The sequence below is a fragment of the Notechis scutatus genome, chromosome 4, assembly GCF_049901735.1.
Source record: "Notechis scutatus isolate UNSWTSFEM ecotype Mainland chromosome 4, rNotScu1.2, whole genome shotgun sequence".
Taxonomy (NCBI): Eukaryota; Metazoa; Chordata; class Lepidosauria; order Squamata; family Elapidae; genus Notechis; species Notechis scutatus.
Window position 1 is genome coordinate 150060597 of NC_142012.1, and position 15756 is coordinate 150076352.

At 34.4% G+C, this 15756-nt stretch overlaps 1 protein-coding gene across 1 annotated transcript in view; it reads right to left on the minus strand.

Moving 5' to 3' along the window:
* Nucleotides 1–5417: 5417 nt before the first annotated feature.
* ZBBX (zinc finger B-box domain containing) overlaps nt 5418–15756 on the minus strand; it is a 50314-nt gene continuing 39975 nt past the window's right edge. Inside the window, exons 16-20 of the mRNA XM_026668331.2 lie at nt 14663–14822; nt 12404–12556; nt 11112–11360; nt 9216–9336; nt 5418–6639 (exon numbers count right to left, since the gene is read on the minus strand). Coding sequence (XP_026524116.2) covers nt 6567–6639; nt 9216–9336; nt 11112–11360; nt 12404–12556; nt 14663–14822 — 756 coding nt within the window. The 3' untranslated portion in view covers nt 5418–6566. The remainder of the gene's footprint in view (nt 6640–9215; nt 9337–11111; nt 11361–12403; nt 12557–14662; nt 14823–15756) is intronic.

Genomic DNA, 15756 nt, shown 5'->3' on the forward strand with positions numbered 1-15756 from the left:
ATTTTTGTCATCATTTTAAATATTAGACGTTAGATGTTAATTTGTGTTTCTGTATATTGTAGATGGATTTCATTTTATTGGAATTTGTTACATTGCTACCTATCCTGGGATATGTTATGTAGTTTTAGTAGAGTTAGATTACTGTAATGATTCTAGTGTGGTTATTTCCTTGTGAAAAAGTTGAAGAATTATTGCTAACATATAACATGATGACCAGATTATTATCTGATGTGCATTTTGCAAATGATTCCGCACCCATCTTGGCATAGATGATTTGGTTCTAGTTTGTTTCAAAATTCAATTCAGAATGCTGCTTATTATCAAACACCGGGAGAGCTTGAAGATATGTCTCAAGAATTGTTTCTTCCCTCCTGAGCATTTTGCATTCCTTGGCAAATTCCATTCAAGTAGTCCCTCTATGGGCCAACTTGCATCTTCATTGACAGTGGAGCCTGATTATAGAATTCTTTCACTTGTTTTTTTTAAAATACTTTTAAAAACAATCTTATTTCGTGGAGCTTCTGGTACTTAATGCTGTGCTCAGTTTGACTGTAGCAAGATCCAATCTGAGTCAGTCACTGAGACTAGAGGTTTAGTCTTCTGGGCTATCAGACTCATGCTGGAGTCCATTTTCAGGAAACTTCTCTCTAGCAGAGTTCTAGAGAGAAGTGCTCTGAGGATAGGTTCCAGCAAAAGTCCAAAAGCGAAGAAGGCTAAACCTCTAGTCCCAGTGACTGACCCAAATGGGATCCTGCAAACATCATCCTGAAATACATATATTTGCCTTGATTTGTGAGTTTGATTGTAACTGAAGCTTTAATCTCTGCCTTGTGTTAACGTTTCCTTTTACTTTTGTTGCAAATCCCTGCAAGCATAGAGTAGAATGGCCATTTATAAAATGTCAAGTAAACAAATAAAATACCTTAAATAATAAATGAAAATAAATATGTGATGTAACATAAAACTTTTACTGGAAAACACCCCAGATTTTAAAGATTTCTTCTATTATCAGCTTGGTTAGAAACTTTTATGTTATTAAGGAGTTAAGGGCTGGTGGAACATTAATTTAAGGAGCAAACATTCCTGTATACTGCTAGTGCTGTTATTAAATTATTTGCATCGATACACCTGTGATCGTATTGTGTTTATTTTAACAAGCAAATGCCTCGTTATATGAAAGCCATTTTATTTCTATGGAAAGCTTTTTCTCACATGCCTCAGTGAATATAACTGAACTTTTTCTGGAAGGAAAGGCAAGAAGCACTTTACTAATTAACATACTTAATCTCCACACATAGTTAATAGTTTTCTGCCATGTCTAATCAGAACAGAAAGTGGGTTTTATGATTACAAAGAAGTAAATGTCATTCTGTGTGTTTTCAAACACCAAACAAAAACAAATTGTAACTATCTAAGCATTATCTAGAATTGTCTCATTCCTGTTCTTGGCAATAATAACAAAGCATGCTACTTCCAAAATTTGCTGTTTCAGGTAAATTTCAGAATACTGTAAATCCTCTCTTATCTTCAGGAGAGGGGAAGATGGTCAATGGTTAACAAGAAAACCTGTAATATATATACCCAACTCATTTGTTATTATTTCACATTAATATTGCACAGCGAAAAAAAACCCCCAAAGAATTAAACTGGTATTGGGGGGAGGGGGAAAACAGGAGTTACTAACACAGTGTTTTTCAACCTTGGCAACTTTAAAGTGTCTGGATTTCAGTTCCCAGAATTCCTCTGCCAGCATGCTGGAGAATTCTGGGAGTTGAAATCTACACTTTAAAGTTGTCAAGGTTGAGAAATATGCTAATGTCTTCCAAGATGTTTGTTTCAACCTCCGTTTACAGCTCTTGAGACACCCATTGTCTTCCTACTCAAGCACTCATTAGACGCAGGATCTAATAATAGCTAAAATCAACTTGAGAAATAAGAAAATGCCCAATTCAAGTCTCCTATCTCATGCAGTCACCAAGTAGGCTTAAGTATCCCCAGAGATTCCTCCTGCATTAAAAAAAAAAAAATGACCATGTAAGCCTTAACACATCTAAGACTGCAATCCTAACCTTGCTTTTCCAGAATTATTAACTTAGGGTGTTTTTTTTATCTATGAGCTGAGACACATGGAATTGTACTATGCTCAGCACAACCATTACCCAAGTTAATTTTGTTTTATAGTAAAATCCTGTAAACTAGATGTGCCGTGATGGCTCAATGATTAGAATGCAGTATTGCAGCTGACTCTGCCCACATCCTGGAGTTTGATCCTGACAAGTTGAAGGTTGATTCAGCTTTCCTTTCTTCCAAGGTCAGTAAAATGAGGACCCAGGCTGTTGGACACAATATACTGCCTCTGTAAACTGCTTAGAGAGGGCTGTAAAGCACCATTAAGGTTGCTGCTATTGCCATTAAGGTTGCTGCTTTCATTGCTCTTTTCAAATGCAGTGTTGAAATCAAGGAAACATTTGGAATTAGGTAATTATGTTCCAGATATTTTGGACTATAAATTCAAGAATTCCAGAACTACAAATTCAATGTAAGAGGAGGGTTTGGAAAAAGATAGTCTACACCTTCACCTTCACACCTTGTGTGATATGATAATTCTCATCAGGATCTAATAATCTGCTTATCCCTGATATTGTTCAAATGTTAATGTGCTATAACTGTGCGTAGGAAACTAACAATGTATGCCTGCTTATAAAACAAATGATCAATATTAAGCAAGACTAGGAAATATGGTATAATATAAGGCTGAAGTTCCTGGAGAAATATTAGGTAACTTTTCAAAGAAAACAATTTAGTAGGCACTGAGGAACTGATTGCAACAAGCATTAAGACCAACAATAAAAAGTGTATCTTAAAATATATTTGAAACTGAAGCCAAGCAAGGAGGCTAGAGACATGCTGGATAACTCAATGAAAGTAACAACCAGTGTGTTATAGCAGCAAAAAAAAAGTGAATTTTATGTGAGGTGCTATTAGATAAGGAATAAAAATAAACTGCCAATATATTAATGCAGTTATATAAATATGTGGTGTAAAATCAGATGGGGAATTATTTCACAAAGGCTACTGTAAAACTGAAAAACATGCTGCAAAAGGAGTAAACATAATTAGAAGACCGCAATGACCTAAAGAGGATAATTATTTGAAAGGTTAATATTTGGAACGTGATTCGAAGCGAAGAAGGAAAAAAAATCTCTTTATTTTCGTAAAAAAGCCTTATTCTCCTCTTATGTTAGAATGTGAGGTTATTAAAGTAAAATATAGAAAAAATATGGGGCCAATATTTTTTTCTCTCAGTATAACACATAGGTATTTTATTAAGTTCACTGCCATCCTGTATGATGATGGCCATGAATTTAAATAGCCATCAAGGGGGGGCTTATCTATGGATTTAGACAAATTTAAGCAACATTTGACTATTAGTGTTTACTAAGTGGATATTTTGATGGCTGCATATAATTACTAGAATCAATGGCAGTATGGCTTACATACTCATTCTTACTGTGTATGTAGCTGAAGAGATTAATACACCTACATCCCACTTAAATTTCTGGTTTGCATCTGGCTGACTATATATAATACTAAATGCTGCACTACATTGGTCTTTGGTCTGATCCACAAGAATTTTTTTTTCTGTTGCTTAAATTTCATTCTCAAAGTGTGCACAGGTCTGAGGGATGTTTGCATAAGGAGCAATAATGAATTTCCAATGAAGGTGGAAAAATACAGTAAAGCCAAGGAAAGTAATCCGAGAAAGGTTAACACTATAAAAAAAGGAGAACAGTTTTTTCCTGTACCCATTTCACAAAGTAGTTGAGAGTGTTATTTGTTCTCATTTAGGTTCTGTAAACATTCTAATTGTGATAATAAAAGTTGCTTTTTTATTGCAAGAAATAAACATTTGTCAATAGAAACTGCATGTCAGACTGTGTGACACCAATGATTAATTTCTTTAATGATCCATCTAAATGAAGTCAGCCTCTAATGAAAGGAATACAAGAAACCTGACAACAGTAATATAGTTGAAGTTAGTCATGATCTAAATAGTACAGCTAAACCACAAAAAGTAAAAATAGTGTTGGTTAAAAACATTAAGCAGTTCCTAGTTCTGTAGTGGGTATATAAAATCCGACCAGCAATTAATTTTTCACCTTTTCATCCTAATGGCATTGTCAACAAAAGTGCAATTTAAGACACAGCTGCAGTTTTATTTAACTGATTGAGTGAAGGTCTTAAGATAACATACATTGCAAATTAGAGGTGAAAGAAAGAACAATACACTTAAAAAAGATTTGGAAGTTAAAAATGTGGGCGAGGCTCTTAGGTTGGATAAAGGCAGCTTCTTAATAGGTCACATTTTTGTAGGGATTTTAATCCATGAATTTTTAAAAATGTAGAAGATGCAGCTTTTAAAATACACATGAATGTGTAGAACTGTGGAAGTTTGTTAATCTCTCATTTCACTAGTGGGAATTCTCAGCAAACTCTAGCTTCAGTATCTATAAAGATGCAGCAATTGAAACCACACAATGGTTGACTGCTTGCATACCAATAACCTATATGTAGTGTGTAAAGACTAATTCCATCTGAAAATAAGAATCCACTTGCACACAGACTACAATCTCTCTGTAATTTATGACTTTTAAAATCCTATTGTATTGCTTCACAAATAGTAAAATGTAGTTGTCACAAATAAAATGCTTAATGAGCAATAATAAAAATGTGAGAAAACACAGTTATCTTAGATATATAGTTCTAACAGGTGGTCCTCGACTTACAACCACAACTGAAATTTCTGTTGCTAAGTGAGACAGTTGTTAAGTGAATTTTACCCCATTTTTCAACATTTCTTGCCACAGCTGTTAAGTGAACCACTGCAATTGTTAAGTTAGTAACACAGCTGTTAAGTAAACCTGGCTTCCCCATTGACATTACTTGTCCAAAGGTCACAAAAAGTGATTATATGACCCCGGGACATTGCAACATAAATATGAGTCAGTTGTCAAGTGTCTAAATTTTGATCACATGACTATGGGGCTGCTGCAACAGTTGTAAATATGAAAAATGGTCATTCAAGTGACACTGTAACTTTGAACAGTCAACTAAATGGACCATTGTAAGTCGAGGACTATCTGTAATATTTTTGGAAATATGAACATAGAACAAAAATTGGTTGAACCCAGTGCATTTGCATATTCCCCACCCTTCAATTGTGTCGAATGTGAGAAGTTTGGCAAGATTCTAGAACATTTTAAAACAATTCATAGTTACCGACTTAAGAGGGTGAAAGTTGTTGTGTAGTTACTATGATTTTACTTTAGCTAAATAAGGATTTAAATTAGGATTTTCTCATGCAAGACAAATACACCATATTGGTTAGATCATACCGATTTTTATATCAGCTCACTTCCATACCACTAATTGTTTTAAAAAAGCAAAATCAATCTTCCCAGCCACCAACCTTAAAATGTATAGAACACAATGAGAAAAATAATTCAGAAAGCAAGATGAGGTGTTTCCATTAATGTGAGACAAAACTGCCCAGAATTGTTACAGAGGCTTCAGGAGAAGAGATTATTTTTATTGTATTTTCACAATACATCAAAACTGGTAATAAATTAATTCAGTTCCTGTATCAGTGATGGTGAACCTTTTGGGCTTAGCGTGTCAAAAATTTGGAAAATGCATAACATGACTAGCATGTCACACACACCTTTCTCCAGACAAAGAGAGAAAACATTTCTTTACATATTCATTTATTTTTTAAAAAACCCAGATCAATCATGTTTGTGATCCCCAGAATTTACTGCATGCCACTTACCTTCAGACAGTGTTCTCTCTGTTGACAGGCCTCTTCAGCCTATCAGAGATGGCCCTGAGTTACATGAGGCCCTCGTCCCTGGAGCAGAAAGTTCCTTTCTTATGTAATTTTTGAAAACTCCAGAGGCCATGTGAGAGCATACTCAATTTTTGCCTGACCTTTGTGATCTCCAAAAATCATGCGAGAACAGGCTGTGGTTTTGAGAATATCTGTTGGTGGACACTGGCATGTCACCTCAAATGTCATGATATGACACCATTGACCCATGTGCCTTAGGCTCACCATCACTGTCCTAGATTCTGCCACTGTCTCCAGAATAGGCAGAACTATGGCAAATCCTGAGCTTCCCTAAGAGAAGTATTCATAATGTCCTTTCCTTTGTAGATATCCAGGTAAGCTATAATCATTAGTCAAGATGTGCACTAGTTAACAGTTCTGTTTGGAGGATTAGGTCACTCACCCTTAAATTGAGTTTTGAAGAAAAAAAAAAGTTTTATAAACAACATTTCTGATTGAAGCTGACATAAGGCCAATGTAAATTAAATTCTTTTACAGAAAGACAGGAAGAAAACCCCAACTATATTGTTCTTCATTTATCTTTTAATATCAATGTAGCATTTAATTTATTTATTTACTTCCTTATGAGTTTAGTTGATCCACCATACTTGGGACAAGCATTTTGGATTGGTTAGAAGGCTGAACTAGATGATCGTATGAGGTTGGATTCTTTTCTTTTTCATTGCAGTTCTGTCACCTGCTGTCTGTCTATCTTGTCTTCCTCATCATCTGTATAATGTTCATCACAAAGGCTAAAAAATAAAAAAAGAAATTATAATTTTTCTAAATAGGTGAATATCTTCTGTTGGGCAGTTATGTAGGAACACTTATTTCTTACCAAGAAAACCTGAAATATTCCATATTGCCACGGGAAAAATATTTGGTCTACACTATGTATAAAGCTCAGAAGACAGCAGGTCTAGTAAATTATCTTTGTTTGCTCCCTCTTTGAATGGTAGCTCAGTTCCAACTATATTATATTACAATTCTATGAATTGTGAAACAGATAAAACTACAAATAGTCCTCCATGTACAAGCACAATTGAGTTCCAATTCCACTGCCAAGCAAGACAGTTGTTAAGTGAGCTTTGCCCCATTTTTTTACCATTCTTGCCACAGTTGTTAAGTGACTCACTGAAGCAACATGGATATTAAGTGAATCTAGCTTTCCATTGACTTTGCTTGTCAAAAGGTTGCAAAAGGTGATGACATGACCCCTACTGCAACCTTCACAAATACATGTCACTTGCATGTTCAGCATCTGAACATTGATCAAATGACCATGGGGATGCTGCAACAGTCTTAAATGTGAAACACAGTCATTAAGTCTTTCAGTGCTGCTGTTAACTTCAAACAGCCACTACATGAATGGTTGTAAATCAAGGACAATCTATTACTGTTTTTTTCTTAAAGTTCAAAATAGCAATAGCAGATGGGGATGGAATTATAAAGATGAGAGCCACAATGAACATGAGAGTCAAGTTATGGCTACCCCAATACTTAGGCATTCCTAATTAAATTACCTGTTTCACTGAATCTCCAAGTGAACAGAAAATGGTATAAAGATAGTATAGTTTTTGAAACTTTAAATATACTTTTACCATGCATATGCTGTTGTGTACAGATTTACAATAAAGACATTGAATATTGCAGACATTTTAGTCATCCTTCCAGTTATATTTATATACTGCAAACCTAAACATAAAGCCTGCAAAAGTGATTGACTCATTAGGCCTAGTGTACAATTAGCCAGTGGGACAGGAAATATTCCCATACACTATCACTCACTCTTCAAATAGTCCTATGCCTTATTTTAATTAGTATAAAATGTAATATACCAGCCTTGCTGTATTTGGGAATTTCTTCCAATTCTCTTGATTAGGTTCCGAACTTTTGTTCATAGATCTTGCCTCAATGGCCTGACTGTATATCATCACTGACCTCTCTACTATTTCCCATTAAAAAACCAAATAAATTGAACTTTAAATGACATTTATAAAACCTGAAACAGTTTTCTGCAGGAATATTAAACAATACCATCCAGCCACAGAAAAATCAAATCCAAAGAAATAGAATTTATAAGGTTTTTTTTAATTTTGAGGCAATGAACAAAGAAGTAATAAGTTTAAGAGAGCTGATGGATGCACTGAAATGGTCAGACTGATGATGTTATTAAAAAACAAGGAAGAGAGAGAATATTACAAGATATGGGAAATTTGGTACGAATGGATAAAGAAAAGATGCAAAGGCGTCAAATGATAATGAATGAGAAATCACAAATCTGTAAATGTGTGTGTGTGTGTGTGTGTGTGTGTGTGTGTGTGTGTGTGTGTGTATATATATTCTTAAGTTTTCTGGTATTACATATATGGCATTCAGCTTTGTTGTATTTTTCCCATCATTGTAGTTGTGTTTTAAAGTTGTAGCACGTTTGCAGAATCTCATCTGCCATCATCAGGCTTCTGTATATTCTATCTATACAGAAGCCTGATGATGGCAGATGAGATTCTGCCAAAACGTTGCTACAACTTTAAAAGCACAACTACAATGACGTGGGAAAATACCAACCTGATATTATAATATATATATGCATATATATATATATATATATGTGTGTGTGTGTGTGTGTGTGTGTGTGTGTGTGTGTGTGTGTGTGTGGTGTGTGTGTGTGTGTGTGTGTGTGTGTTTAGAACAAGGAAGAATTTAATATAGCTATGGATAACGTACTTATGGATGTTACTAATAACCAATGTCAACACTGTTACAATATCGTTGCAAAATATGGACATCTGTTTTTAATTGTTGAAATGTTGAATCAATAAATTAATAAAAAAAAGAGAGAGAGCTGTTGGATCTTCTGAAAGTTATGGGGCATTATTACTATGCAAATAGGCAGTAAAAAAAGCTTTGGGCTTTCATGCAGATGTAAGACTGAGCTTAAAATCTCTGATGAGATCCTATTGGAAGAGGCTAACATAGGTAGGGAGTAGGAGGGAAAAAAAAAACCTTGAAGACTTCTTACTTGAGGAAAGATGCCATTATTATTAGAAACAGAGAAAATCTAATGCTTTCAAAGCATGTATAATTAAACATTTTTTCAAATGAGCTAATAATTGGGAAGGAAATTATATTAGCAAATAATTAGGAAAAACATATTAAGCTACATGAAGGCCTCATTCTTCTAAAAATCACGAAGACCTACATTGTTTACAGAAAATTATTCAAAGAACTGTAAGGAATATTTTATATAAGAAAAATGCTTTTGTTCAAAAAGCAAGGGATACTGAGATGTACAGAGAAAGCTTAATAAAAGTCAGGATTAACTAACCTTACAGCATCACCTTGACTACAGTCTTTTATTTCATGGTTATTATGCAAATCCCGACATATGATTTTTGAATGTCTGTTGAAGTCTCCACAGTTTAAATTGTTGAGATTTTCCCAGGAATCTGAAATGTTCGATATATAAATATATATTTAAATTACAGGCAATGGAAATTCTTAATGTCTGAAATATTTACAAAGCATAAGGAAAAACAACCAGCTCTGACAATGTTTTTCTTACATACAAAATATACAGTATTACACATTTTGAAAAAAGAAAATACTCTTGTTCAAAATATTGCTGAAAACTCTTCAGTATAATAATAGAAATGTACTTATTTAGTAAAATTTACCATAATCTTATGGAACTATCACACCGTGCCAGGTCAGGACTATTATGCTCTACTGGAAGCATTCATAAGTGAAAAGAAAACATATCATATCACACATGATTTCTGCCAAAGGATTCAACACATCTTACATTATCTCAATCTGCCATATTAATGAACAGGGAAGTTAATTAAATTGGAAAAGTTGCTGTGCTATTGTTAAGGATTGCATATTCTGAAGGCTGTTGGAGATGCACCCCCAACTTGATGCAAAATAGTTTATTTCTTTTTATTCAGACATTGACAATGTCGTGGACAAATGAATTGCTCAAAACATCATGTCTTAGGTTTACAACTCTACTGAAAATTTATAATCTAAATTATGTGCTTGTAACATCTACTGTTACAGGACCTGCCACCTAGAGTTAAGATGCTGGGCTTGTCAACTAGAAGGTTGGCAGCTTGAGACCTAAATACTGTGTGATGGAGTGAGCTCACATTTTTCCCCAGCTCCTGTCAACTAGCAGTTCGAAAGCATACCAATGCAAGCAGATAAAATGTACCAATTTGGTGGGAAGCTAACAGTGTTCCTTGAGCCTCAACATACAGTCATGCCAGCGACATGATCACAGAAGCATCTTCGGACAAAGTTGGCTTCCTCTGCTAGCAAACAGAGATGAGCACCATTCCTTAGAGTCAGACATGACCGAACAGGGGAAACTTTCCCTTTTACTTCTTTAACATCTACTATAGTTTGACTTCCTAATAAATAAACATAAGTTCTGTTTGTTAAAAGCAATTCATACTGCAGAGAGGAACCAAAAACTAGTATACTGAATAATGAATTATTTATTTATGCCTATTATGTAAATTGATCTCTTTGCTTGCTAATCCATCCTTTCTCAGTTCTTTCTACTCCAACTCATTTAATTAAACCCAAACTTTGCTTTCTGCTCCCTGCTCTTCTAAACCTTTGACAAGCAGTGTTCCCACAGATTATTTCTTCTGTTTTTCAATATACTTATGGCTCTTCAGTATACTTATTCTAGTCAGATAGTTTGAGTTCCTCCTGTGTGGAAGGAAATAAGACGCACCATATGACCATATGACTCATTAAAAAAACCTACTGTTTAGCCGATCCTTCTATACCCAAACATCTATCAATGGCTTTCTAATCCAACCTTTCCCCTTTAAAATCGCTTCTCTTCTTTTCAAACAACAAAAAAGAGAAAATGATCCCTAGGATAAATTCATTCAAGCTGAACTATAATTTGATCAATAACTCTTTGTATTTATAACCAAAGGAATATTACAAGTATTAGAAGCAGAAACTGCAGATGAATGCTACACCTTGACTACTTATTTACATCTTCTATTTTTTAGCCAATAGTAGGGCAGAATAAATAAAACCGTGAATGTTTTCATTTTCTGGACATTTCATTGCGAGTAATCCAAAAATTTAGAAAAATTAACACATAAATAGGTGCAAAAAATACACACCGCACAAGGATGCTTAAGCTATCAAAATTACATTGTTTTGCTAAGCAACTTTGATGAACTGGTACAATTACCTGAAATACTCTTTAATTCATGGCCTAAATCTGTTAGGGTTTGTTGACTGGTATAATATTCTAAAGAAGGATCATCATTCTCAGTGATATCAATGCCTGAAATTTCTGAAATTTCAAAAGCAGCTTGAGATAAATGTTGTGTATTCAAATGTTTGGATGCTGTCTCAATGACTGAAGATGGTCGAGGATGGTGTTTAACAGTTTTGCAAAGGGGAATATTTGCAGAAAAAGGTCTTGAGGAAGCATTAGCTGAAACAAAAGAAGAGGAATACATCTGTTTTGAGCACTAGATTTAGAGAACTGACATATTTGAGAATAAAATATCATATTGTGGATCATGATTGCTTAAGTTTCCTAATCTTGGCAGCTTAAAGATGTGTAGAAGTTCAAGGAGACAAGGCTGAGAAATACTGGTTTAAACTAACAATAAACACAGTGGAAAAGTATGATTTCTTATTGTATAATATTTTCCTTTCATGATAATATTTCAACTGTAATTGATATTAGAAAACGTACATGGGACATGATTGTTGTAATGTGGATTGTACGCTTTTTTCCCAGGATATGGTACTTTATTCCCTTTTTTATTTTCCAGTCTCTCCTCCACAGTAATCAATCTGATTTCTGTAATTATTAATCTATTCTTTGAGCAATTTTATTTATATTGTATTTCTGCAAACCTTTATGAGTCTGCTAATACTATCCCTCTTCTTTCTGAATAGGAGGTTCTGTCTTGCATGAAGATCAAAACTTTGAGGATGGGTTTGCTATTAGTATACATTTCTTTCATCATTTTGTAAGTCCTGAACAACAGAGAATGAAAAATATTGCTGCTTCTCCCTGATTCACAAATGAACTACTTGCTTATATAGTAAGCCAGGCCAATAAAATATTTATTAAACCCTAGCTCTACACATGCTACATTAAGCAGAAGGCCAGAAAGGGGAATAAGTATGCAGAAATGTAATTATGGAGATTACTATTACAGGATTTTTTTTTATTATTTTTTTAAAAAGACAATGCAGCAGCAGTTCTATTACCAACAAAATTGTTTTTGAGAAAATGACATATGACTGTCCATCATAAATGCAGTACATAAAAAATCTCAACTGCCGACTTTAATTATTCACACTATATCTAACATCAGTCAATGAATAAAACACATAATAACGTTCTATGAATTGAAATACTGCAGCTGATTTTCATTTGCTGGTTACAGTATTGGAAAAGGAATTATGCAGGAAGGTTAAATTATTGCTGTCAGTGCCCAATTAGTTTTGGAAAGCACTCACCAATGGATAAGTTTGGCTGAGAAAGTCTAGTATGTGGACTTTGCCTTCCCAGTCTACTTAACAGTCTACCAAGCTCACTGTTAATTATGTCTTGTACTACACATTCATCAGCACATTCCCCTAGACTCAAGTGCCTTGTCCACTGCTCAGGTGCTGAAAATGAAAAAAAATAGCTCCAATTAAGACAATCAGACATTTTACATTTTTAAAAAGTTATACTGGTCAACAGCCATTGCTTTAAATGCATGCACCATTAGGTAACTACTTAAATCTTCAACTACACTTTCTCAGAACTTGAAGAATATTCTAATAGAATTTTGTCTCTTTCTTCATCTTGCATTTTCAACAGCAACTTGACCTAGAGAAATTAAGCAGGTGAACATTTTTCAGTTTCTTACTTCCTACCCAACTGCTGTTAAAAGCATGCAAGCAGTAAATCTGTAGTCTATTCTGTGAGAAAGCAAAGATGGAAACTTATGTACCAAACAACAGAAAAAAAAACTGGTTATAAGATCAAGCTTGCATTCATTAAATCATTCATCTAGATCTTCAAGTTGATTAATTGGTAGCAGCCAGTTTAAACTGGCCAGAGCAAATTTTAATAAAATGAACTATTAAAGGCAATGTCTTGAATCAGGCTCATTTTATTTCTGTAAATAAACACTGAAAAAGGAAGAGCGGAAGGCGTTATAGGTTTATTAAATTAAATACAGACTTACATCCATCAATTTGTCTAAAAAACTATAATGAGCAGTTGCTAATATGGAGATCTAATTAAAAATAATCAATGCATAGATATATTACATAGTAAAAATAGCCAGATCAAATAAAAGTTCTCATCAGCTAATGGCTGCAAAATAAAGTGAATGCAAATATTTACATCATTACTTTCCATTTAGCACCGTTAGTAAGAGAAAAGTCCAAACAGACTTATTCTGAATTCAAACCCATGATTTGAATTTTTCTTTGCCTATGTTTTATTTTCTCTGGGAACTATTGAACATTTAATTCTGAAGTTAGGTAGTTTTCTAGAATAGCCATTAGTACATGGAACTACAAGAAGAAATAAGGTTTGACAGAGTTAAGGAAAAGCCTTTATGCATTCATATGCTATGCTATGCTACATTAGTTCTGTACCTCTTCTGTACAAAACAAAGTGTTGGTAATAATGTCTAAATTGGACTCTATTTACTTTGGCCTGAAGTGGGGAATGATTGAGGCAATAAGTAACATAGATAAATAAGTGTCCCATATGAAAGGTAAACTTGTTTCTATTGACTTTCACATGTGCCACTAAAATATCCATTGTACACCCAATAGCAATCATGTTTATATTGTTACTAATTCTAATGGCAATTGCAACCAGGAGGCGGTCTTCTCTCTGGTGGCCATTTTTCAGAAACCTCTTAAAAATTCTTATAGATTGCTATAGATATTAGAAAATACCTGGATTCTCCATTGTGCTATTAAATGTTAGCTGCCAAATGCTTTATGATTTTCTTGATTTAAAAACATATTTTTACACTTATATTACTATGTGACTACCTCTTACTGTGTTTCACCACTGAATTTCAGTGAAAGCTCTTGAGACTTGAACTGACACTGTCTTTCTGTCAAAATGTGTCACTAACTACAACCTTTGAAAGACCTTTAATTCATAGCCTTTTCTCTGGACAGATTTGGTAGAAAGTAAGCTTGACCCCAGCTGCAACCCCAAGATGATAAACATTCCAAGGTTAAAATTTGAACGATCTGGGAAGATGAACTCAAAAACATTTGCTTTATGGCTAACGAAAGTAAAATGGAAAACTGTTTTAAAACAATATGTGACTTTTTCATTAATGACTAGGTTGTTTATTAAGCAACTGAGTTATCTCTACATTATTAATTAATGATTTCCCAAAGAACTATCTTGATAAAGAAGTAATCAAGTTCCCTCAACCATAGCTTGAAAAAATTAAAAATCTAATACTTACATAATTATATTTCCCACAATAAGTGTAATGTGACATTGCTTAGTAGTTACGTATGACATTAGAGAATGCCATTTTTTAAAAAAATGTTGCAATGTTTCTGTATGTCTTTTAGGTATAACATTTATATCAATTAAAGCCAAAATTCACTTGTGCATAATGCTATGGTTTTGACACATAGAGATAAAAATTGTTTATTTGAAAAATGAAAACAAAACCACCATGCATTGAAAATGTTCTCAATAAGCAGAAACATCAATAGAAAAATGTTCTTATGCATGACTACCTGAAAATGAAATGATATTCTTTGGAGAATCTCGGGCCTTGTATGATGAAGGAATGGATTCCATCTTAAGTTGCAGACAATTTGTACCCATTGTAAAAAATTCTTCAAGTCCTTGATATGGGTTACAAACAGGTTTCTCTCTTAGGGCTACCTGTGACAACTAGAATGACAAAAAAAAAAAAGACTAGTAAAATAACACAAAGTGTTGTCTTGAATTCCCCCACATGAGCTCATGTACAGAATAATCCATTTAAAACATCTAAAATCCAGAGTAACTTAACATAGGAAGAATAATTAGGACTATCATCAGTGGTGGGATTCAAAAACTTTTACCACTGGTTCGGTGGGCGTGGTTTGGTGGGCGCGCACCAAACACGCAATTTGCGCAGGCGGAGAGGCATCCCAATTCACCTCCTGCAAGCCTGCACTCTCCCGGTCGCTTCAGCAGCTGCCACGTAGCACTCTGTTGTGCTGCGCAAAGCAGCTGCACTTCAAAAGCAAAGGATAAAGGTGAGTATGGGACCCTGGGCGGGCGGGTGGGCCCAACAGCAGAGCGGCGGAGAGAACTGGTTCAGTCTCCGCTGCTCATCGCCGCTACTGGCTCAGCAGAACTGGACCAAACCAGTAGGATATCACCATCGACTATCACTATTTATTGTCTCTCCTTAAAGTTCCAGGTAAGCCATGAAATTATAGATTGAATTTTGCTGCTGGTATTAGGTCTTAGGGGGAGGGGGCGTTTAATGGTGATGGTGGTGGTTGTTGTTTTTTTTAGTTAAGCTACGTCCTATACCTAGAGATACCCAAAAGTACCAGGACGGCCTACTCATCACCTTGCCCAGAAGAGAAAGTAGAATATTAGGAAATCAATATAAGTATAATGAATTCAGTATGAATTTAGTAGTGACATTGCTGTCCTGTCTTGCCTACTCAGAATTAGTTTTTTTATATGGAGTGGAACTTGTTTCTAGATTGTCAAGTATTTATCAAAACTTTTTGCAGTCAGTTCTTGTTTTACTAAACTTTCATTAATTTCCATCTCTATATAGAACCAATATGGTATGCAGTCATGACGATATTTAAAAATAAATACT